We start from the raw sequence: 23,351 nt of genomic DNA on the forward strand, positions 1-23,351 counted from the left end.
TGCCTGTTAAATGTTGCTATAACATTTGCTTCTGTCACCTCTCTTGGCAGTGCAATCCAAGCACCTGCCACCGTCTCTTTTTAAAAACAACACTTGTTCTCTCACATCTTCTCCTTTTAAAGTCTCCCCTTCCCCCAAGTATTTGACATTCTCATTCTGGGAGAAAGACTGATTATCCCCCTGATTTACATCCCTCATAATTTTACACACTTGTTTCAGGGTGACCCTCAGCCTCTGATGTTTGAGCAAAAAACAATCCAAGGTTGACCAAATTATCCTTATAGCTCTCCAGTGCAGTGGAAATCCTGTGTAAACCTCTTTTGCACCCTCTCCTAGGTAAACCCCTTTCCTCACCCTGGAATTTTTTCGCTGTTCCCCCACTGAAACTTGGCCAGGCTCATTCCACAATACTATGTCTAGTACGGCCCCTTTCCTAGTTGGAAATTTTGTTTCAGGGAACCCTACTGAATGCTTCTAACAATTTCTGACCCAACTAAGCCCCAACACTTGGAATCCTAGACAATATTGGGGAATTTAAAATCACCTACTAAAAACAACCCCGTTGATTCAAATCTTACCTTGATCTGTCTACATATGTCACTCTCCCAAGTGGCACTTGCAAACTTTCCTGCAGAGATTTTGGTTTCTCTCTAGTTTAAGTGTCATGTACGGGTCCCTTTCAGCCTACCAGAAACACCAGTTCTTCAGCCATGCATTCAACTATACTATCTTGCTATCTCTGGCCTGATTCCCTGTGGCACAGGGAATAATCCTGAGATTACAACCCTGGAGGACCTGCTTTCCAACTTGCTACCTGACTCTCCAAATTTTCTTTTGCAGTATTGCATCTCTCTTTTCTGCCTTTGTCATTACTACTGATATGGACAACAACCTCTGGCTGCTCACTGTCCCCTTTCAGAATGTCCTGCGACATTCTTGACCCTGGTAACACAGCACCCTGGAGAGTCTCTTGAGACCTCACAGATGCCTATCTAAAACAACTAACTATAGGGTCCCCCTGTTACTACTGCTCACTTGCACTTTGGCCCTCCCCGCTGTACAACAGAGCCAATTTGTAGTGCTGCTGTTGCTTTCCCCACAAGAGCCTGCCACCCTCACTAAATACGTCATCCATAATGTCCTCTGCATCCATAGATGCTCCACAGTGAGTCAATCTGTTTCTCCCAGCTGTTTCACGTAGTCAGTCAGAAGCTGCAGCTGAATGCGCATCTAGCATATGTGGTCACCATACGTAGATACTGAAAGTGTTAATGATTTTCCCCAAAATAAGTAGCAATTTTCAGTGGTAGTGTAATTTCTCATTACACTTCTTGACCTGTTGACGTTGGCCAGGAATCTATCAGCTTGAGGTGTAAAGTTACGAAGTCAGACAGACTATCTCAACTAGTGGGTCTTTGGTTTAGGTTGTTGGCTTGTTACCATTCAAGTTTGGTGACTTAATTTCTTGGTTTATGTATCAAAGTTACTTGAAGCTACCAGAACTGTCAATATCAAGTCTTGAACAGCTACTAAACATACTAAACTAAGTATAAACCCACTGTTCCCAACCAATGGGTCAGATCAAAATTAAATATTAGGTTATACCAGGCATGTTCTCCTACCTTTTCAATTTCTTTTGTTTGGCTGGATCATTTTTAACCAGCTGCTTTTCTGAGGTAATGGTCCTATCTAGAATTGATCTGCGGTTTAGAGACAGATTGTGTGTCTGATGTGTGTGTGAGTGAGAGAGACAGAGAGAGGGACGGACGAGCGAGCGAGTAAGTGCCTCACTCAAAATGGTGACATACTGTATGGAACTTCCAGCCACAGTTGTTAGTGTGTTGGAAGTGGAAAGTAAGCTTGCAAATGAGTAAATATCTATGGACAAAATGGACAAGTAGTTTTCCACATTAGTTTGAGCTGAGTGAGGACTGTGTGAGATAATTATCAGGATTTCATTACTCATGGTTATTGGGATGTCATGAGACTTCAAGCCCAGAATTGAGCACTACCAGCATCACCCCTTCCCAAATGCGTGCAACTGTACTCCCACTTCTGGTTGATCCACCTTGCTGATGAGAGAGAGCATACGTAGAGGTGATGATTGAGGAATCTAACATTGGAAGTAAGGTATGATTCTGCTTTAGTCTGTGACACGTCTCTCAATCTTAACATTGGTGCTGTATCTCAGTGACTTTGACTGGGCAGGATGTGCATTGGTCAGTTCAATACCCAGATCAATTCTTCTAGACTACTCAGTTGTATTGTTCAACTTTTTGTTAGCAATTTGATGTCTCTGAATGCCTTACTAGGCTATTTCAGAGGGGTAGTAGTAGTCAGCACAGAATGTATTTCCCATCATAAACTAGACTAGGCAGGGATGACACCTTTCCTCCTTCAAAGAGCATGAGTGAGTTTGATTGGTTTTCATAAAGTTGGTTGTTTCATAACTGTGGTAGCTGATACTAGCTTTTATTTTAAATTTATTGAATTTTAAAGCATCTAGATCACCAGTTGCTGTTAAATTGTCTTTTTACATTTTTAAAGTTATTGTTTCTGAAATGTTTATAATGTATTTGTTTATATAAATGATTTGGATGTGAATATAGGAGGTATGGTTAGTAAGTATGCAGATGACAGCAAAATAGATAGTGTAGTGGACGATAAAGAAGATTATCTGTGTACAATGGGACCTTGATCAGATGGGCCAGTGGGCTGAGAAGTTGTATATGGACTTTAGTTTAAATATGATGTGTTGCGTTTTAGTAAGGTAAACCAGGGCAGGATTTATACAGTTAATGGTAGGGCCCTGTGGAGTAGTGCCAAACAAAGAGACCTAGGGGTGCGTAGTTACTTGAAAGTGAAGTCACCAGGTAGGCAGGGTGGTGTTTGGCCTGCTTATCTTCACAACATTTAAGTATACATGTTGGAATGGCTTGTTGTGGCTGTACAGGACATTAGTGAGACCACCTTTTTTAAAGAATACTCCATACTGTTGATTGCCCTTCTATTGGAAGGATGTCATTGAATTTGATGGTGCAGAAAAGATTTACAAGAATCTTGCTGGGGCTGGAGGGTATGAGCTATAAGGAGAGCCTGAATAGGCTGGGGCTTTTCTCCCTGGAGCATCAGAGGCTGAGTGGTGACCTTAGAGGTTTATAAAATCATGAGGGGCATGGATAGGGTGAATAGCCAAGGTTTTTCTTCCTGGAATGAAAGAGTCCAAAACTAGAGGACATAAGTTTATGGTGAGGGGGCGAAAGGTTTAAAAGGGACATGAGGGATACCTCTTTCGTGCTGAGGGTGGTGCCTGCACAGAATAAGCTACCAGAGGAAGTGATGGAGGTGGGTACAGTTACAACATTTTAAAAGTCATCTGGATGTCCATATAAACAGAGGGTATGGAACGAGGTCAAATTGGGACGTCTGGTTAGCGTGAATGAGTTGGACCGAAGGGTCTGTTTCTGTGCTGTATGACCCTGATTCTGTAATTAACATTACACACTGGTATACTTTTTTTCCTGTAAGTGAGGTGTTTCTGATTAATGGATTTTTTTTGTTGTTGTCTGTAGACTGAGGTTGCTGGCTGGCATGATACAAAGTTTTTCTTGTCAAGATATAAGCTCACTGAGGCAATATGGCAGATAAGCTAACCAGAATTGCCATAGTCAGCCATGATAAATGCAAGCCCAAGAAATGTCGTCAGGAGTGCAAGAAGAGCTGTCCAGTAGTTCGAATGGGTAAGCAGCTTAATTTTTCTTGTCTTGTCATAGTTGGATGAGAAGAAAGAAAAATAAATGTATGCAAATCTGTTAGTGGCATATTAAACTTCTGTAATTCTTTATATGATAGAAAAGATCAATTTGTTTATGTTCTGTTAAAACTTTTTAGTATGTCTGTAATGTGTTAATAAAAACCTTACATTTTTCAAACCACTATAGGTGAGCACAAAAAGTGCCCTAAATCAGTGGATTATATGTAAACTTCTTACTTCCAATGAAAAAAAAACTAAGACTTTGATAGCACCTTTCATATAATAAAAAGTCAATGTGCTTCATGAGCTTTAAAAATCAAAATTGAGTACACAGCCTTGTAAGGTGATATTAAGGTAGATGACCAAAAGCTTAGTCAGAAAGATAGGTTTTAAGGTACATGTTAAAGGAGGGGAGGAAGGTAGAGAGGCAGTTAACTAAGAGAATTCTACAGCTTAGGGCCAGATGGTTGAAACTGTTCCCACTTGGCTTTGTTCAATATCTTGTAATAGCTGCTGTTCTCAGTTTTCTCTAATCAACCTCTGCATTCCCCAAGGGGGTAATCTTGATCACCTGTTTTCAACAGCATGCTAAACATTTTTTTTAAGAAAGCCTGTAATAAAATATTCACTTCTAATGAAAACACTGGTCAGTAACAATGAATGTCTCTCCCCTCCCCCTCCCCCACCCCATAGAGAAACAAGGGGTGGCACAGTGGCTCAGTGGTTAGCACTGTTGGCTCGCAGCACCAGGGACCCAGGTTCACGTCCACCCTCGGGCAGCTGTCTGTGTGGAGTTTGCACATTCTCCCCTTGTCTGCATAGATTTCCTCTGGATGGTCCGGTTTCCTCCCACAGTCCAAAGATGTGCAGCTTAGGTAGATGGGCTAGGCTAAACCTCCTGTAGTTTTCAGGGATGTGTAGATTAGGTAGGTTATTGGGGGATGGGTCTGGGTGGGATACGCCAAGGGTTGGTGTGGACTTGTTGGGCCGAAGGGCCTGTTACCACACTGGAGGGATTCTATGATTCTGGTCTATGAAAGTTTCATCTGTAATTTTCGAAGCTTTAACTTTTGTTGTCAAAAAAGTCTTAAAGTAGATTCAAAAAATTAAACCACAGCAAATTGATTTATTTATCTCCATTAAATTAATTCAACTATTTTAAAGCATCAGTTAAAAACTTTCAATTGTCAGGTGTCCGTATAAAAGACATGCTGATTGTGCATGGTTAACTGTTCATATTCCATGAACTGCAGAAGCATCTTTGGTTGGATTCTGAGGAATGGCAGACATGCTTGGATTGTTACTCTGCTCTCTCTTTTGCATTCAAAAAGAGCTTTATATTTTTGCCAGGAGACTTTGATCAGGCCTCTGTCAGAAATGCAAAATGTACTCCAAATCTCACAGGTTCCTCATAGTGCAGGATAATCAAACTATATCCCGCTTTCCACAGTAGTTGTTTTATTCTGTGATTTTTAAATGTCCAACATCCCAAAAGGTTCAGTAATCCTGGAAAATGAGGTTCATTTGCCAGGCACACAGCAGAGCAGTGTGAGGTGGTAGCTGTTGGGACCTGGGGAGAGGCGTGTGGATGATTGAGTCTCTAGTCTGTGGGGAGTGTCAGCTCACGAGGAATGAATATAGCATGTTGGGTTGAGGGGTCGTTTTCAGAGTGGGGGTGGATGCTGGATCTCAGTGGGACGAGGGGTGTTATCATATCAGGGTCAGGAGGTATGTATGTTTGGGGAAATGTACGGTAAATTGAGGGCATCAGTTGAATAGCTACTGAGGATCACTGTTTTTAATTGTCTAATCTTTTCCAGAATCGCTATTTACTGCAACAGAAATCTCTCAAATCTCTGATTTAAGTGGACCCTTTGAGAGCTCCAGGCATAGGCAAATTGTCAATCAATCTTCAATTTCCTAGACAATACCCACAGAGTCTGTAAAGTCATGGAATCTGCTTGGTCCCATTGTGCAGCTTCCATCCATGCTGCAGAAATAACTATGTGGCCATCAGAAAATTTGGTACTGTTTAATTTATTAGTTCTTTCCTTTCCATCATGTGAATTTTGAAACAAACAACCTCGAGTCCAATCCTAAATGATTTTGAAGCTTTTAACAGTTCAATTTTGGTCAACTCGAAACCATTCAGATTGCATCCCAAGAGAGCCATTCTATTGGAGATGCAGAATAACTGCTGCATTCTATCTATAATAGAATAGGAGAGCACCATTCAGGTCATCAAGCCTACTGTACCATTCAAACTGATCATGACAGATTTGTACTTCAACTCCATTTACTGGACTTAACTCAGCATCCCTAGATATGCTTAAGCCAATGAAAATCTATCAAACTCAATCTTAATCTTCAGTTGTCAGAACTGAAGCCTTTTAGGGCAGAACATTGTGAAAGTGTTTCCTGATTTTCTTAAATGGCCTGGCTCTAATTTTGAAATATCCCCATGTTCATGATTTCCCCAGCATTGGAAATAAATTTTCTTTTTCACCCTGCTTAAATGATGTCCCTGCTTAATTATCTACATTGAAGGGAATAGAAGGCCAATATGTGCAGCCTGCCCTTACTTAATCCTCAGCTTCACTTGAATTATAGCAGGAACTCATAGCACCCCTTCCGAGATCGGTACTTTAAAATGTATTCTGTGATGGGATGGGGATTGCTGACGCAGTGAGTATTTGTTGCCTGTCCCTCATTGCTCTCAATGACAATATAAGCTAGATAATAAAATGTGAGGCTGGATGAACACAGCATGCCAAGCAGCATCTCAGGAGCACAAAAGCTGACGTTTCGGGCCTAGACCCTTCATCAGAGAGGGGGATGGGGAGAGGGAACCGGAATAAATAGGGAGAGAGGGGGAGGCGGACCGAAGATGGAGAGTAAAGAAGATAGGTGGAGAGAGTGTAGTTGGGGAGGTAGGGAGGGGATAGGTCAGTCCAAGGAAGACGGACAGGTCAAGGAGGTGGGATGAGGTTAGTAGGTAGCTGGGGGTGCAGCTTGGGGTGGGAGGAAGGGATGGGTGAGAGGAAGAACCGGTTAGGGAGGCAGAGACAGGTTGGACTGGTTTTGGGATGCAGTGGGTGGGGGGGAAGAGCTGGGCTGGTTGTGTGGTGCAGTGGGGGGAGGGGACGAACTGGGCTGGTTTAGGGATGCAGTAGGGGAAGGGGAGATTTTGAAACTGGTGAAGTCCACATTGATACCATATGGCTGTAGGGTTGCCAGGCGGAATATGAGTTGCTGTTCCTGCAACCTTCGGGTGGCATCATTGTGGCAGTGCAGGAGGCCCATGATGGACATGTCATCTAGAGAATGGGAGGGGGAGTGGAAATGGTTTGCGACTGGGAGGTGCAGTTGTTTGTTGCGAACTGAGCGGAGGTGTTCTGCAAAGCGGTCCCCAAGCCTCCGCTTGGTTTCCCCAATGTAGAGGAAGCCGCACCGGGTACAGTGGATGCAGTATACCACATTGGCAGATGTGCAGGTGAACCTCTGCTTAATGTGGAATGTCATCTTGGGGCCTGGGATGGGGGTGAGGGAGGAGGTGTGGGGACAGGTGTAGCATTTCCTACGGTTGCAGCGGAAGGTGCCGGGTGTGGTGGGGTTGGAGGGCAGTGTGGAGCGAACAAGGGAGTCACGGAGAGAGTGGTCTCTCCGGAAAGCTGACAGGGGAGGGGATGGAAAATGTCTTGGGTGGTGGGGTCGGATTGTAAATGGCGGAAGTGTCGGAGGATAATGCGTTGTATCCGGAGGTTGGTAGGGTGGTGTGTGAGAACGAGGGGGATCCTCTTAGGGCGGTTGTGGCGGGGGCGGGGTGTGAGGGATGTGTTGCGGGAAATACGGGAGACGCGGTCAAGGGCGTTCTCGATCACCGTGGGGGGAAGTTGCGGTCCTTAAAGAACTTGGACATCTGGGATGTGCGGGAGTGGAATGTCTTATCGTGGGAGCAGATGCGGCGGAGGCGGAGGAATTGGGAATAGGGGATGGAAGGGAGGTGGTGTATTCTAGGTAGCTGTGGGAGTCGGTGGGCTTGAAATGGACATCAGTTACAAGCTGGTTGCCTGAGATGGAGACTGAGAGGTCCAGGAAGGTGAGGGATGTGCTGGAGATGGCCCAGGTGAACTGAAGGTTGGGGTGGAAGGTGTTGGTGAAGTGGATGAACTGTTCGAGCTCCTCTGGGGAGCAAGAGGCGGCGCCGATACAGTCATCAATGTACCGGAGGAAGAGGTGGGGTTTGGGGCCTGTGTAGGTGCGGAAGAGGGACTGTTCCACGTAACCTACAAAGAGGCAGGCATAGCTGGGGCCCATGCGGGTGCCCATGGCCACCCCCTTAGTCTGTAGGGAGTGGGAGGAGTCAAAAGAGAAGTTGTTGAGTGTGAGGACGAGTTCAGCTAGGCGGATGAGAGTGTCGGTGGAGGGGGACTGGTTGGGCCTGCGGGATAGGAAGAAGCGGAGGGCCTTGAGGCCATCTCCATGCGGAATGCAGGTGTACAGGGACTGGACGTCCATGGTGAATATGAGATGGTCTCAAGGCCCTCCGCTTCTTCCTATCCCGCAGGCCCGACCAGTCCCCCTCCACCGACACTCTCATCCGCCTAGCTGAACTCGTCCTCACACTCAACAACTTCTCTTTTGACTCCTCCCACTCCCTACAGACTAAGGGGGTGGCCATGGGCACCCGCATGGGCCCCAGCTATGCCTGCCTCTTTGTAGGTTACGTGGAACAGTCCCTCTTCCGCACCTACACAGGCCCCAAACCCCACCTCTTCCTCCGGTACATTGATGACTGTATCGGCGCCGCCTCTTGCTCCCCAGAGGAGCTCGAACAGTTCATCCACTTCACCAACACCTTCCACCCCAACCTTCAGTTCACCTGGGCCATCTCCAGCACATCCCTCACCTTCCTGGACCTCTCAGTCTCCATCTCAGGCAACCAGCTTGTAACTGATGTCCATTTCAAGCCCACCGACTCCCACAGCTACCTAGAATACACCTCCTCCCTTCCATTCCCAATTCCTCCGCCTCCTCCGCATCTGCTCCCACGATAAGACATTCCACTCCCGCACATCCCAGATGTCCAAGTTCTTTAAGGACCGCAACTTCCCCCCACGGTGATCGAGAACGCCCTTGACCGCGTCTCCCGTATTTCCCGCAACACATCCCTCACACCCCGCCCCCGCCACAACCGCCCTAAGAGGATCCCCCTCGTTCTCACACACCACCCTACCAACCTCCGGATACAACGCATTATCCTCCGACACTTCCGCCATTTACAATCCGACCCCACCACCCAAGACATTTTCCATCCCCTCCCCTGTCAGCTTTCCGGAGAGACCACTCTCTCCGTGACTCCCTTGTTCGCTCCACACTGCCCTCCAACCCCACCACACCCGGCACCTTCCGCTGCAACCGTAGGAAATGCTACACCTGTCCCCACCACACCTCCCTCACCCCCATCCCAGGCCCCAAGATGACATTCCACATTAAGCAGAGGTTCACCTGCACATCTGCCAATGTGGTATACTGCATCCACTGTACCCGGTGCGGCTTCCTCTACATTGGGGAAACCAAGCGGAGGCTTGGGGACCGCTTTGCAGAACACCTCCGCTCAGTTCGCAACAAACAACTGCACCTCCCAGTCGCAAACCATTTCCACTCCCCCTCCCATTCTCTAGATGACATGTCCATCATGGGCCTCCTGCACTGCCACAATGATGCCACCCGAAGGTTGCAGGAACAGCAACTCATATTCCGCCTGGGAACCCTGCAGCCATATGGTATCAATGTGGACTTCACCAGTTTCAAAATCTCCCCTTCCCCTACTGCATCCCTAAACCAGCCCAGTTCGTCCCCTCCCCCCACTGCACCACGCAACCAGCCCAGCTCTTCCCCCCCACCCACTGCATCCCAAAACCAGTCCAACCTGTCTCTGCCTCCCTAACCGGTTCTTCCTCTCACCCATCCCTTCCTCCCACCCCAAGCCGCACCTCCAGCTACCTACTAACCTCATCCCACCTCCTTGACCTGTCCGTCTTCCCTGGACTGACCTATCCCCTCCCTACCTCCCCACCTACACTCCACCTATCTTCTTTACTCTCCATCTTCGGTCCACCTCCCCCTCTCTCCCTATTTATTCCAGTTCCCTCTCCCCAACCCCCTCTCTGATGAAGGGTCTAGGCCCGAAACGTCAGCTTTTGTGCTCCTGAGATGCTGCTTGGCCTGCTGTGTTCATCCAGCCTCACATTTTATTATCTTGGAATTCTCCAGCATCTGCAGTTCCCATTATCTCTGACAATATAAGCTAGGCCTGGTGAGGTCAGCAAACCATCTTCCCTTCATGAACCAGATTTTTTTTTACAATAAACAACAGTGGTTGTTTGGTTGCCATTGGGTGAGCTTTTTAATCTAGATTTTTATTGAATTCAGATTTCACCATCAGCCATAGTGGGATTTGAATTAAGTCACCAAGGCAATAACCTGTGGTTCTGGATTGCTAGTTTAGTGACATTGCAGCAAAGCTACTACCTTACATGCCCATGATTTTTAAGTTACATTTATTTGTTATATTTATCATATAATTTACAATAAATAAAAATAAATTATAAAACAAGCCAGTTAAATGCAAATTTAGAAAATTCAAATAAAAATATCTCTTCTGCATTTTTTGTTTGTAGGAAAGCTTTGTATTGAAGTTACTGCTCAAAGTAAGATTGCCTGGATTTCAGAAACTCTCTGTATTGGTTGTGGTATTTGCATTAAGGTAAGCTATGTGCTTCCTGGGAAACTGTTGTGACGTCATCTAATATTGAAGTTTTAAATGTTGCTTATTTCTTAAGTACTATCATTTTATTGACTGCTTCAGCAAATAGTTTGCATTGTCTGAATCCCATCGTTTTCAAAGTCATTTTTCCATAAAAGTTTTGTTTTGTTCTGTCTAATCATGTCCAGCACTATTATATTGGATCTGTAAACATTCAGCATTAACTACCCAGAAGTGTTGCTAAAGTACTACTTTTATCTTGAGTTGTTACTGGATAAATTAGAAAATATTGCTTATGGGGTGAACGTGTTACCTTTTTGTGAGCTAAAAGTACAGTCAGTTTTCGAGACGCTAACAGCACCCCATGTTTGTTTGTGCTGACGTGTCCTAATCCCTACTTTTCTCATCTTTTTATTGGCCTTGTTGCAATTGCCCTTTTTCCCTCAGTGGGATAATTTCCTTGTTAAATCAGATTATTTTCTTTATGGCAACAATGACTAGCTCAGCATAGATTGGAATTGAATCTGTTACTACTTGGTCAACGTAGCGCTGTTTCTTGCTATATTTCTCAACTTGCCATTGGAACAGTTTATTTCAGTTTATACATAGCACTGTAGACGATACATTACACGTGTGTGCCATCTGAATACTTAAATGAAATGTTCATAAAATGCATAAATACTTGTGGTTTTTAGTGGGTGATGAATCCTAGAATGGTTACAGTACAGGAAACACTTTTCAGCCTGTTGACTGCTGATTCTCTTAAGCAATTCACACAGAGCTACTCACCAGCTTTGTCCCTGTAGCCCTACATATTTATTCTCTTATGATAATCCATTTCACTCTTGGAGGCATGCTCATTCAAGGCATTCATCATATTCTCTGACAATGCATTCTAGAACCTTACTACTTCCTGCATGAATGCTAACCTAAACAACAGTACAGAACTAGATGCACGGCTGCCCAGAAGCAGCAGCATGTTCTCGACAGAGCAAAGTGATCCCATAACCAATCCGTCAAAGCAAAGTGCTGCAATCTAATCAGCGGCAGAGCACCTAACTGGAGACTAATCCATAACTGTTGCCTGCCCCAAAAGTGATAGAGCCCATCAGTGCATAATTAAAAGACTGAAGCACTCGTCACTTCCAACTGAAGATGGCTGTGATTGGATTATCCATCTTTGCCTCCTGCGCACCCAAGCATTGCAGATTTGGTCCAGTACTAATTTGATTTTTAAAAAAAACTAAGATCACTGGATGCCATAAAGGCTAGCTAAAGTTCAATGTAAAAGGATTCCTCTCATTTATCGTAACATTTGCATTTTTATATGTTTCTGGCAATCCTTTCAGTGATACCCTTACCATCCCTCTCCCACCCTAAATTCTTAGTCGTCTTTCTGAATGCTCTGATTTCTAGGATCAGATTGTATGTTCCCCACGCACAGATTTATACAATTGTAGAGAATGTGGTAAGATTTACATATAATTTTTCTCTGCAAATATTCAATATATCATTGCAGTAGAATTTTAAAATTCTGTTTCATACTCCTTTTAGTTGGTTCATTTCTATAAGTTCTTCCAAAATGTATTTATTCAATATTTTCCATTTTTTATTAATTATGCAAAATCATTTTAATTCTGGTGCTGTTGCCAGCAGTCAGTTGCAAATGATGTAATGTTAACATTTTGTTAATTATATTTTTCTTTTTCCTGTTTCAGAAATGTCCTTTTGGGGCATTGTCAATTGTTAACTTGCCAAGCAATTTAGCTAAAGAGACAACACACAGATACTGTGCAAACTCCTTCAAACTTCACAGGTAATGATGTTGAAAAATTTGAAAGGTTTGAGAATCATAAAGTCAAAGTGTATAGCACAGAAAAGAAAAAGATACTTGGGTTCATGGAGTCTTTGTCAGTCAGAAGCAAACCACCTATCTATTCTAGTTCCAATTTCTAGCATTTGGCCCATAACCTTGCATGCCTTGACATTACAAGTGCACGTATGAATGCCTTTTACGCTTAGCAGACTTTGAGATTATGTAATGAATGTCCATGAGATATATTAGAGCTCCTGTTTAGTTAGTATTCCACAAAGAAGACAAATTCACCTTTGAGCTCATTAGTTTTGTCCTTTTTAGAAGTGAAGCTTATTTTTGAAAGATAAGACCACGATGAAGGATTTTGTGCCTTGATATTTGATATAACACTGGCCCAGGATTAAGCACTAAAATATCTTGCTGAATGTTCAGGGAATAATGCTTCTGTCAACAGAGTTAACAGTAGTTGCTGTTTCTAAAGCACAGCTTTAGCTTTGGCCGTGCTTTGTGAAGTGCTTCAGTGTGTGTTGGGATATCTGATGAAGATCTGTATCTGTGAGCTGATCATAGAATCTGAGTCATGCTGCACAGAAACAGACCCTTCAGTCCAATTTGTCCATGCAGACCAGGTATCCTAAACCAAACTAGTCATATTTGCTTCCATTTGACCTGTGTCCCTCTTAATATGTTTTCTATTCATGTACCTGTTGTAATTGTACCTGCCTCCACCCCCTCCTCTGGCAGTTTGATCCATATCTACATCACCCCCTGTGTAGAAAAGATTGTCCCTCAGCTTCCTTTTAAATCTTTTCCCTCTTCACTTCTATTTTTGGACTCCCTTACCCTAGGCAAAAAAACTTGGCTATTCACCTTATCTATGCTGCTCATGATTTTATAAACCTCCTGAGGTCACCCAGCAGCCTTCTACGTTCTTCCTTCCCCACCCTCCCACCCAAAAAACAGTTCCAGCCTATCTCTATAACTCAAACCCTCCAGTCTCAGTAATGTGCTTCGTAATCTCTTCAGCACCCTTTCCAGTTTAATAACATCGTTCCTTTGAAGGCAGATGCTTCTTTCACCACCCTGTCTGCCTTTGCTACTTTCAAGGAACAATATACAACAATGCCAAGATCTGTCTTTTGACAACTGTCACCAGAGTCCTACCAATAATTGTGTAAGTCCTGCCCTGGCTTGTCTTACCAAAATGCAACATCTTTGCATTTTATCTAAATTAAACTGTCTGCCATTCCTCAGCCCATCAGCGGTCACATGACATGAGATTTATAGGTTTATTTGAAATCACAAGCTTTCTGAACACCTGCTTTGTCAGATGACCTGTTGAACAATAATCTGATGTCATGTGACCTCAGACTTTGTCCTCTTCAGTCCAATACCACCACTTCCTCATATTCTCATCCAAGTTATTTAATGATAAACAGCACACCCAACACCGATCCTTGTGGCACACTAAGGTCAAAGGCCTCCAGTCTGAGCAACAACCCTCTACCACCACCCACTGTCTCCTACTGTTAAGCCAATTTTATATTCAGTTGGCTAGCTCTCCCTCAACCCCATGTGATCTAATGAGTCTACCATGCAGAACCTTGTTGAAGGGTTGCTAAAGTCTGTTTAGACAGTATCTTCCACTCTACTTTCGACTATCTTCTAGGTCATGTCTTCAAAAAACTTAATCAAGTTTGTGAGACACAGTTTCCCATGCACAAAGCCATGCTGACTATCCCTAATCACCTCTTCCCTTACCAAATGCATGTAAATCCTGTCCATCAAAATACCTTCCAACAATCTACCTGCCACTGACATCAGGCTCAACACTCTGTACTTCCTTGGCTTTTTCTTGCAGTGCTTCCTAATTAAAGGCACAGTATCAGCCATTCTCAGTCTTCTGGCACCTCACCCATTGCTGTTGATGATGTAAATATCTCGGCAAGGGCCCCTGTAATTTCTCCCCTAGCTTCTCACAATGCCCTGGAATACACTTGGTCAGGTCCTGGGGATTTATCTACTCTTCTGCATATTAAGACTTGCAGCACCGCTATTTCTGTAGTATGGACTCTTTTTCAACTCATCAATATTTCTTTCCCCAGGTTCCCCGGCTTTCATGTCTTTTTCCATAGGAAATAGTAATGCGAAATATTTGTTTAGGATCTCACCCTTCTCCTGTTGTTCCACATATAGACAGCCCCGTTGATCTCTTTGTGGTTATTAGCTATTTTGTAATACTTTATTGTTACATTTGGGTACTAAGTATAATATCCATCACATTTTGTGATCCATTGAACACAAGACCCCTGGAGTAAAGGCGGAGGTTCTTAAATAGCTTGCAGAATTACTCCTTAAAGCTGTCATTGAACCTATACAATAGTCTATAAAGCACGAATCCACTTAGACCAACATTATCCCATCATGGGACCTTTTGGTTTTGATTCTGAGCTCCGTACTATGTTTAAATAGGAAGTGACGATTGGGTGCTCTATCTCAGCCTCCTGAACGCCAGGCATCTCATATGCCAGTTTAAAGCTGGCATCAAAATGTGTAACAAAGCTAATGTAACATGAGCTTTTCCTGTATTCATTTTGTGTAAATGTTTTAGTTGCTGCTCTAGACCACTCTCTTTCCACATTTTTTAAAATTCTATTTCTCATTTCCCCTCCAAGACTCCTCTTTTGAATTGCAATGACCCCTTTTGCATCTCTAATCTCAGGTTCCCTGAATTCAATTTCTCAGCAAAACCTTTCAAAGTTCTTTGACCTTTCTGCTGCCTTGACTGAATCTGGATATGACTGTTGTTTTAATTAGGTGACTGCTCCCCTCTGCGCCCCTCTCAATCCTCTGATAGATTTGATGATGCACTGAGCAGTGCACCTGCTGAGGGCCAATCTTGACATCCAACTTGCCCCTCTCACTCCTATCTTTACTCCACTGGACACGACACTTGCCATTCCTCAATGCATCTCCCTCTAAAATATCTGTTTATCTAGGAGCAAGGGCCTTGTGATCTATGAACCTATTGTGAATTATTACTTTAGTATGATGGCCTTATTGAAAACCTGGTTGAAGGATGAATTCTCCTTGCCGAGCTGTATCTTCCATCATTTGACCCATCAAGACTGTAACAGTGACCATGTGGCATTTATCTATAAATCTCACTTTGGCCTGACCACCTCTCCTGCAATTTCCTCCTCCATTCAAGCTATTAAACTTGTTTTACTCACACTCTTTCTCAAAGTCCTTGTTCCACCAAAAAGACAAATTTGAGATTTCTTCAATACGTGAATAACCTCCATCTTACTTCATGGTTATTTCGGTTTTATACCTTCTTATCCTCCCTAACTACCCCTCAAAGCATCTTCATCAATAGCCCCTCTGCTTTGCCATGTCATGTGATCCTGTTAGGGTCATTGTGTTGATCAAGGTAATTTTTCTTTTCCAGAGTTCTGTTTGAATCTTTCCAGTCAGGTTTCTGCATTTAGAAGTGTTTCACAAATGGCACTTATTGAAATCGTAGGACATCTTAAATGTGCCATACTATTCCCCACTTCCTTGAGTTATTTGTAATCTTTTGACACAGTCGTCTACTTTATTTTCCTCCAGCCTTTCTGTTGCTTTTAGCTGAGTCGGTCTGTTTTACTTGACTCTTATCTTCTAATCTCTGTGGCGATATCACTTGCAAGGGCTTCTCTTTCCCACTCATGCTTTACTGTGATGTCCCTGATGAGGTTGTTGTTGGTTTCTTTCTCATCTGCATGCTGCCCCTCCATGCCATCGCCCAAAAATTTGTTTTGGTAAGTACGCTGACCCTAGCTCGCTGTTTTCTGTCGACTCCTCCAATGTTGCTAAATGATCAATTTGCCTATTTAAAAACCCAGTAGCAAATGAGTGGAAATTTCTTCCACTTAAATGTACGAAGACTGAAAGCCATTATTTTCACGTTCAGTTCTCAAGCTACCAAATCCATGCCATGCCTCTCCCTGACAATAGTTTGAGACTAGATTAATCAGTTCACAACTTGATTTTATATTTTATTCAATAAGGAAATTCTAAACACATTTACACGATCGCTAAAATTGTCCATTCCACATTTTATAACATTGCCCCTGTCTGCTCAACAGCGGCTGAAATCAGTTTCCCTTCCTTATTACTACTTGGCTTGATTGATTGAATATGCTTTTGTCTGTCCCCCAAATTCTACGCATCATTAAATTTAAGGTCATTCAAAATATGCTGCATGTGCCTTTTAATTTGCAGCTTATCCCAATCACTTCGGGCCTTGCAGACTTGGATTTACCACAAATCAAGCAATTCCTTGATTTTAAAAAATCTTTTTTTCATTAATTTCAAGTCTTCCATGGTCTCCTCATCTCTATTTCTGCAGTATCCAGCCTAGCAACCCTTAGAGATATCAATATTCATCCAATTCTGACCTGTTGAAAATCCCAGTTTTTACTTCTTATCTTGGGGAGGGGGGGGGCTGCGCCTTTGGTTACCTAGGCCCTATGTTCTGAAAATCTCTCTCCAGTTATTTGTTTCAAGCTTTTGGTCATGTGACCTAATATCCCAGTGTCATACTTTTGTTTAATACTCCTGTAAAGCACTTTGAGATATTTTCTTATGTAACAGGCATTTCATAAATGAGTTGTTGAAGCAAACTGAGGGTTCTGATTGCCTTTCCACTTCCCTGATATTTAGAGCAGCTTTAAGGACGTCAGGCATACTAAGGGGTAAACATGCTGGGCAATAAATTGACTTTTTCTTGGAGAAGGATCAGACCTGGACCCAAAATGATCATTTTGATTTCTCTCCACAGGTGCTGTCAGACCTGAGTTTTTCCAGTAATTCATGTTTTTGTTCCCGTTCAGTGATTGCTTTTTTTCTAGTCAAATGTCGCACAAGGTGAAACCCTGTAATATTATACCATTCTGTCAATGATTTATGAAATTCTTATGAATCTTGGCAGAGTATAATTGAATAATTTGAAATTATTATACTTATATCTAATAAGTTGTAAAATTATTTCTAAGTGTCATCTTTGAAGCTGAACATGTCAATGTGCGAGTATTATATTAATTTTAATGTAAGTTCTCTTTTTTTAAAAAAAACCATTCATCAATAAAGTACACTTTGAGAAGGGATGTTAGTAATTGATCAGCTTTCCAGGTTTCCCCCCCCCCCCCCTCCCTTTTTGGCAACATATCTTTAATTATCTGGAATTTAATGAAAGGAGTTTTGAAATCATCTCCCTCTGACCTGAATGTAGACCACATGCAAATTTCAACTTGCAAGATATTTCATTGTTTAACTTTTTTTTAGGTATAACTTGTGTACAGGTAATGCAAGTTGCAGTATTTTCATAGCTGAGTACATTTTAATAATTCATTTGAATTTAAGGTTGCCTATTCCTCGACCTGGTGAAGTTTTGGGTTTGGTGGGAACGAATGGGATTGGAAAATCCACAGCTCTGAAGATTCTGGCAGGAAAGCAAAAACCTAACCTGGGGAAATATGATGTGAGTTTTCTTGAAGTGGTTTTGTTCTTGGAAATGTGTAGTGAAAAAAATGGCAGATTTAATAATCCATCAGGTGGTTTTGCCAATATTGCTTGTGTGATCTGAGCACTAAATATTTTAACAAATCGATTTGTACTGTCTAAAGCTTAAACTGCTATAAGTGGAAAGTGTATGGTGGTAACTGCAATAGTTTTACTGGATGACCATTGGATGTAATTATTTTGATGCACTGCCTATAAATCTACGTAATGGCAGACAGTGATGTCTTTAAACAAACCCCCCCCCCCCCAATAGTTTTAAATGCCTTAGTCCCAGAATTATATTTTTGTTTTCTAGTTGTCGTGGACACGTTTGAATGAAACGCATTTTGGCTAATTGTCTGTGCTTTCTTAAAAATATAGCAAGTTTTAGTCTTGGAAACTTGTTCCTTGATTAGTGTGCCTGATGCCTTTGATATGATCTATAGAGATGAGCAGTTTGGAAGCCCAAAAGCCAGGTATTTACTAAAAGGATGAAGTCTCAATGTTCATTGATTAAAACAGAAAAATTCCACTACGTTAAAACAAATTTGAACTCGAATACCAATTAATTTGATCTAGCTTCAGTAGTCAGTTATATTGTGCAATCCAAAGTAGCATGAATACAGCTACTCGTACTCTATCCTCAACACAAATTTCCTTTGCACCCTCAACTCGATTCATCATAAATTAGCAAGTTAACAATTCTGAGTGCTATTTCATGGATTTATAGAAGGATTGGGGTTTCTTGGATGTTGTTTACTTCCAGTAAGGCTGTCTGTCCCTTCACATTTCCTCGATGTGTCCCACAGTTGTAGGCTCCCAGTTCAACACTAGGCATCATTAGCGTTCTAAGCATTACCATCTCTGATCAGGACTTTGCTGGTTCTTTGACTCTTGACTTTTTTTTCCTCTCCCTTGTGCATCTGTGCCCAATTCTGTTGGTATCCTAGGCACCCAGTTTGCCATCTCTTGTGCAGCATGGTCACTTGACAAGTTGATGGAAACATGTTATTTTCTTCCAGAGAAACCTGGTTTTTAAAGGAACCACTGTTCTAACATAAAATATAGCAGTTTATTTTGGCAAAAGCCATGAAAAAGTTGTACTCTTTTTATGAGTAATAAACTTATTGTTCTCATAATAGGACCCTCCTGACTGGCAGGAGATTTTGACGTATTTCAGAGGTTCTGAACTACAGAACTATTTTACAAAGATTCTAGAGGATGATCTCAAGGCTATCATCAAACCCCAGTACGTGGACCAGATCCCAAAGGCCGTTAAGGTAATTTTAAAACTAAGTTGCACCTAATTTCAACAAATGTGGCTATACTGACAAATTATACAGTCAGCATTTTAGGAATAATCTTGTGTACTGCTGAATGATTCATCTTGTGAGACTTGAGTCGGCAACACTTGTATCTTTTATTGAAAATACACCAAACATTCTCTCAGACCTTTTTAAAGATTTTATCTGTCTTCATGAATCTAAAAAACACAGGAGTTACCTCTAAGGTTTTATTGCTTTTGGTGCAAAAAAATGCCTAAATTTGTTTATCTTGACGATAAGTTCACTGGTGATACAATTGAATTGAGATCATTTGGGTCACTCCATTTGGGTAATTCTGCATAATGCAGAGTTAAATTATTGAATTCACTACAACATGAATTCCAGAGGTATCTTGTATATCTGTCAAGTTTGATTATGTTTTCTATCTTTTTATTTTTTTGGTTTTGATGATGAGTGAATGCTTGTGTACTTTCGAATAAATTTGAAATTCCACCTGGACAGATCTACTACAAACCTCCCTTACAGAGGAGACCATTAATAATACAAAATAAGTGGCTTAGTCAAACTAGAAATGCTAACAATTAACGTGTAGTTTTTGTCATTTAACGTGTAGTCTACATCTTTTGGTCACTCTATTTGAGTAAACCAATAGACACTTTGATTTCGTGAAGTGACCAATATGCACAGTGGTAGGATGTCAAAACAATCCCAGCCTACAGTCCTAATTATCCTAGACCTGCACGTAGCTGTTTTCATCAGACCCAGAATTAGACCTGAGATTCTCCAGTCAGTTCTTCTTTCTCCTTTGGCAACTGGTGGCAGTAGTTTTGATAGTGAACTGAAACTGGAAAGCCAATTTAAATAGGAACATTGGAAGAGAAATGGGCCATTTAATTGCTCAAGCATTGTTCTATCACTCAGTTAAATGATGTCTGATCTAGGATTTAACTGTGCTTCATGCCCTTTGAAATAGGGCCAGCATTTAAAGTCGAATTTTATCTGCCCATGAGAAGGTTACCATGAACCGTTACAGTCCTTGGGGTGTAGGTGCTGTTATGAATGGAGTGTCAGAATTTTGAACCAGTGACAGTGAAGTATTGGCAAATGATTCTAGGTCAGGATTGTACTTAGAGGAGAACTTGCATGTCATGATCCCTTGCATCTGCTGGCCTTTGCTTAGAAAGACACAAGGCTACAGTTTTGGAAGGTTCACTTGAGATGTCTTGAGTGAACTGCTGCACTGTATTTCATACATGGTATGCCAGTTTACCTCACGGGTGAAGGGAGCAAATTTTGTAGGTGGTCGGTGGGGAGGCTAATGAAGCAGTCTGAAGGAGTGTATTCCAGCATAATCTGATGTGAACTTTGTGGATAGTAGGCAGGGTGTCATGAAGATGGGAGATGTGTTACTCAGACCAAACGCCTAGCCTCTGAACTGCTTTTGGAACCACTTATTTAATGTGTCCAGTTCCTGGCCAATGTGTTTGGGGATTCAGTGATGTTGCAATTAAACGTCAAAGGATGGTGGATGTTCTGTGGGGTTTTTTTTTGTATTCAATCACACATTGCTTTACTATCTGAGGCTTACTATCGCAAATGGCACTTAACCTTGAGTAAGGATCAACAATCATCCTCACCTTTGGCCTTGTGGTGGGAAGCTCATTGATAAAACACTTAAAGATGGTTAGACAAGGGCAAACCTGGGTAAATTCTGCACATTTTGGTTCAGATTAATGACCTAGTGTCAGTCGCTGCTCTCAGGTAACTCAATCCAATCATTTTTATACAGGAGCATTCTGTAACTTCAAGAAAATTGCTCTAGACATGTGTTCAAACAATTGGTTACAAGTAGTGGCTTTTGTACTGTGCTTGTGGTATCCCTCTGGGTGAGAATTTCCACTTTGAGTCCTACTTGCCATGAAGGTGTCACATAATATAACATGTTCAAACTGGGTGATATTTTGTCTTAATATTTAAAAAAAATCACTGAATCTATCTAGGGCGTAATATTCCTTCAGTTTTTGTCTGGTATTCAAACCTGCATTGTCAGCTCGGTGCAACTCTGTACACTCAGGGAACTTTGCTCGTCAATCACTCCTAAATCTAATCTGGCCTGTCTTTTTTTGGTCTTGAAATAAATATAACAGGTGATTTTCATACAAAATGCACTGTACTGACTATTTTTCTCATGTCCTTGTCCAAATGTGTATGTAAGTTGAAATGCCATTTTAAAGCTTCTTGAAATTATTTTTAACAAAAGCAATCTGTTTCAACACACCTCTAGGTCAATAAAAGCTGAAAGAACTGTGAATGCTGTAAATCAGGGTCAAAAATAGACGTTGCTGGAAAAACTTAGCAGGTCTGGCAGCATCTCTGAAGAAGAAACTTAAAGTTAACATTTTGGGTCCCGTGATCTTCCTCAGGCCCTGCCTCTAGGTCAGGTGGGATTTGAAACTGGACCTTCTGATCTAGAAGCGAGGACGCTCCACTGTGCTGCAAGAGCCCTCTGCCTTTGTGATATGCTTGTCTAATCCCTAAATTTAAACTGACAGTCTTCAGATCATTTACCAGGAGGCTGGTGCACAACTCCCCACCGTGGTTTTGTCCTTTTCGTTGGATTGCAATTATTGGTAGAGAGCGCTTTACGAAATTAGCTATGATAGTTTTTCACAGTGGGTTTTTGTGGATAGCCATTAGAACAAAGTATTGGCCTTGTTGAGACATTTTGTTTTGATTTGGAATGGAATTGCAGTTGAAAATTGACCTTATAACAGCAGATCCTTTTTCAAAATAAAGCAAAGGATTGATGTTCGAGAACTGGCCTGGAAATGTAATGCGTGTTAATTAGTACTGTCCTAAGGACATGAGTTGAAACAGTACTGAGGTGTTATGTTTGGGGACTAGCAGCTGATTGGATTGCTCAGTCAAGGAAGGACCAGAGCTGGTGAGCCCACTACAAAGTTGAAAATGTTGAACTAGTGCTGACGGGGATTTTTGAGCAGGAGGCAACTTTTGCTTCAGAAGATGGCAGACTTGCAAGCTTTAGAACATAGAACAGTACAGCACAGAACAGGCCCTTCAGCCCACAATGTTGTGCCGACCATTGATCCTCATGTATGCACCCTCAAATTTCTGTGACCATATACATGTCCAGCAGTCTCTCAAATGACCCCAATGACCTTGCTTCCACAACTGCTGCCGGCAACGCATTCCATGCTCTCACAACTCTCTGCGTAAAGAACCTGCCTCTGACATCCCCTCTATACTTTCCACCAACCAGCTTGAAACTATGACCCCTCGTGCTAGCCATTTCTGCCCTGGGAAATAGTCTCTGGCTATCAACTCTATCTATGCCTCTCATTATCTTGTATACCTCAATTAGGTCCCCTCTCCTCCTCCTTTTCTCCAATGAAAAGAGACCGAGCTCAGTCAACCTCTCTTCATAAGATAAGCCCTCCAGTCCAGGCAGCATCCTGGTAAACCTCCTCTGAACCCTCTCCAAAGCATCCACATCTTTCCTATAATAGGGCGCCCAGAACTGGACGCAGTATTCCAAGTGCGGACTAACCAAAGTTTTATAGAGCTGCAACAAGATCTCACGACTCTTAAACTCAATCCCCCTGTTAATGAAAGCCAAAACACCATATGCTTTCTTAACAACCCTGTCCACTTGGGTGGCCATTTTAAGGGATCTATGTATCTGCACACCAAGATCCCTCTGTTCCTCCACGCTGCCGAGAATCCTATCCTTAATCCTGTACTCGGCTTTCAAATTCGACCTTCCAAAATGCATCACCTGGCATTTATCCAGGTTGAACTCCATCTGCCACCTCTCAGCCCATCTCTGCATCCTGACAATGTCCCGCTGCAGCCTACAACAGCCCTCTACACTGTCAACGACACCTCCAACCTTTGTGTCGTCTGCAAACTTGCTGACCCATCCTTCAATTCCCTCGTCCAAGTCATTAATAAAAATTACAAACAGTAGAGGCCCAAGGACAGAGCCCTGTGGAACCCCACTCACCACTGACTTCCAGGCAGAATATTTTCCTTCTACTACCACTCGCTGTCTTCTGTTGGCCAGCCAATTCTGTATCCAAGCAGCTAAGTTCCCCTGTATCCCATTCCTTCTGACCTTCTGAATGAGCCTACCATGGGGAACCTTATCAAATGCCTTACTGA

General features: G+C 42.5%; 1 protein-coding gene across 1 annotated transcript in view; it reads left to right on the forward strand.

The window, feature by feature from the left end:
• Nucleotides 1–23,351, forward strand: part of abce1 (ATP-binding cassette, sub-family E (OABP), member 1) — a 53,725-nt gene that overhangs the window by 4,658 nt on the left and 25,716 nt on the right. Inside the window, exons 2-6 of the mRNA XM_059645060.1 lie at nt 3,573–3,740; nt 10,438–10,523; nt 12,242–12,339; nt 17,746–17,863; nt 19,026–19,163. Of these exons, the coding sequence (XP_059501043.1) occupies nt 3,638–3,740; nt 10,438–10,523; nt 12,242–12,339; nt 17,746–17,863; nt 19,026–19,163 (543 nt within the window). The 5' untranslated portion in view covers nt 3,573–3,637. The remainder of the gene's footprint in view (nt 1–3,572; nt 3,741–10,437; nt 10,524–12,241; nt 12,340–17,745; nt 17,864–19,025; nt 19,164–23,351) is intronic.

This window comes from Stegostoma tigrinum, chromosome 1, assembly GCF_030684315.1.
Source record: "Stegostoma tigrinum isolate sSteTig4 chromosome 1, sSteTig4.hap1, whole genome shotgun sequence".
NCBI classification, from domain to species: Eukaryota; Metazoa; Chordata; class Chondrichthyes; order Orectolobiformes; family Stegostomatidae; genus Stegostoma; species Stegostoma tigrinum.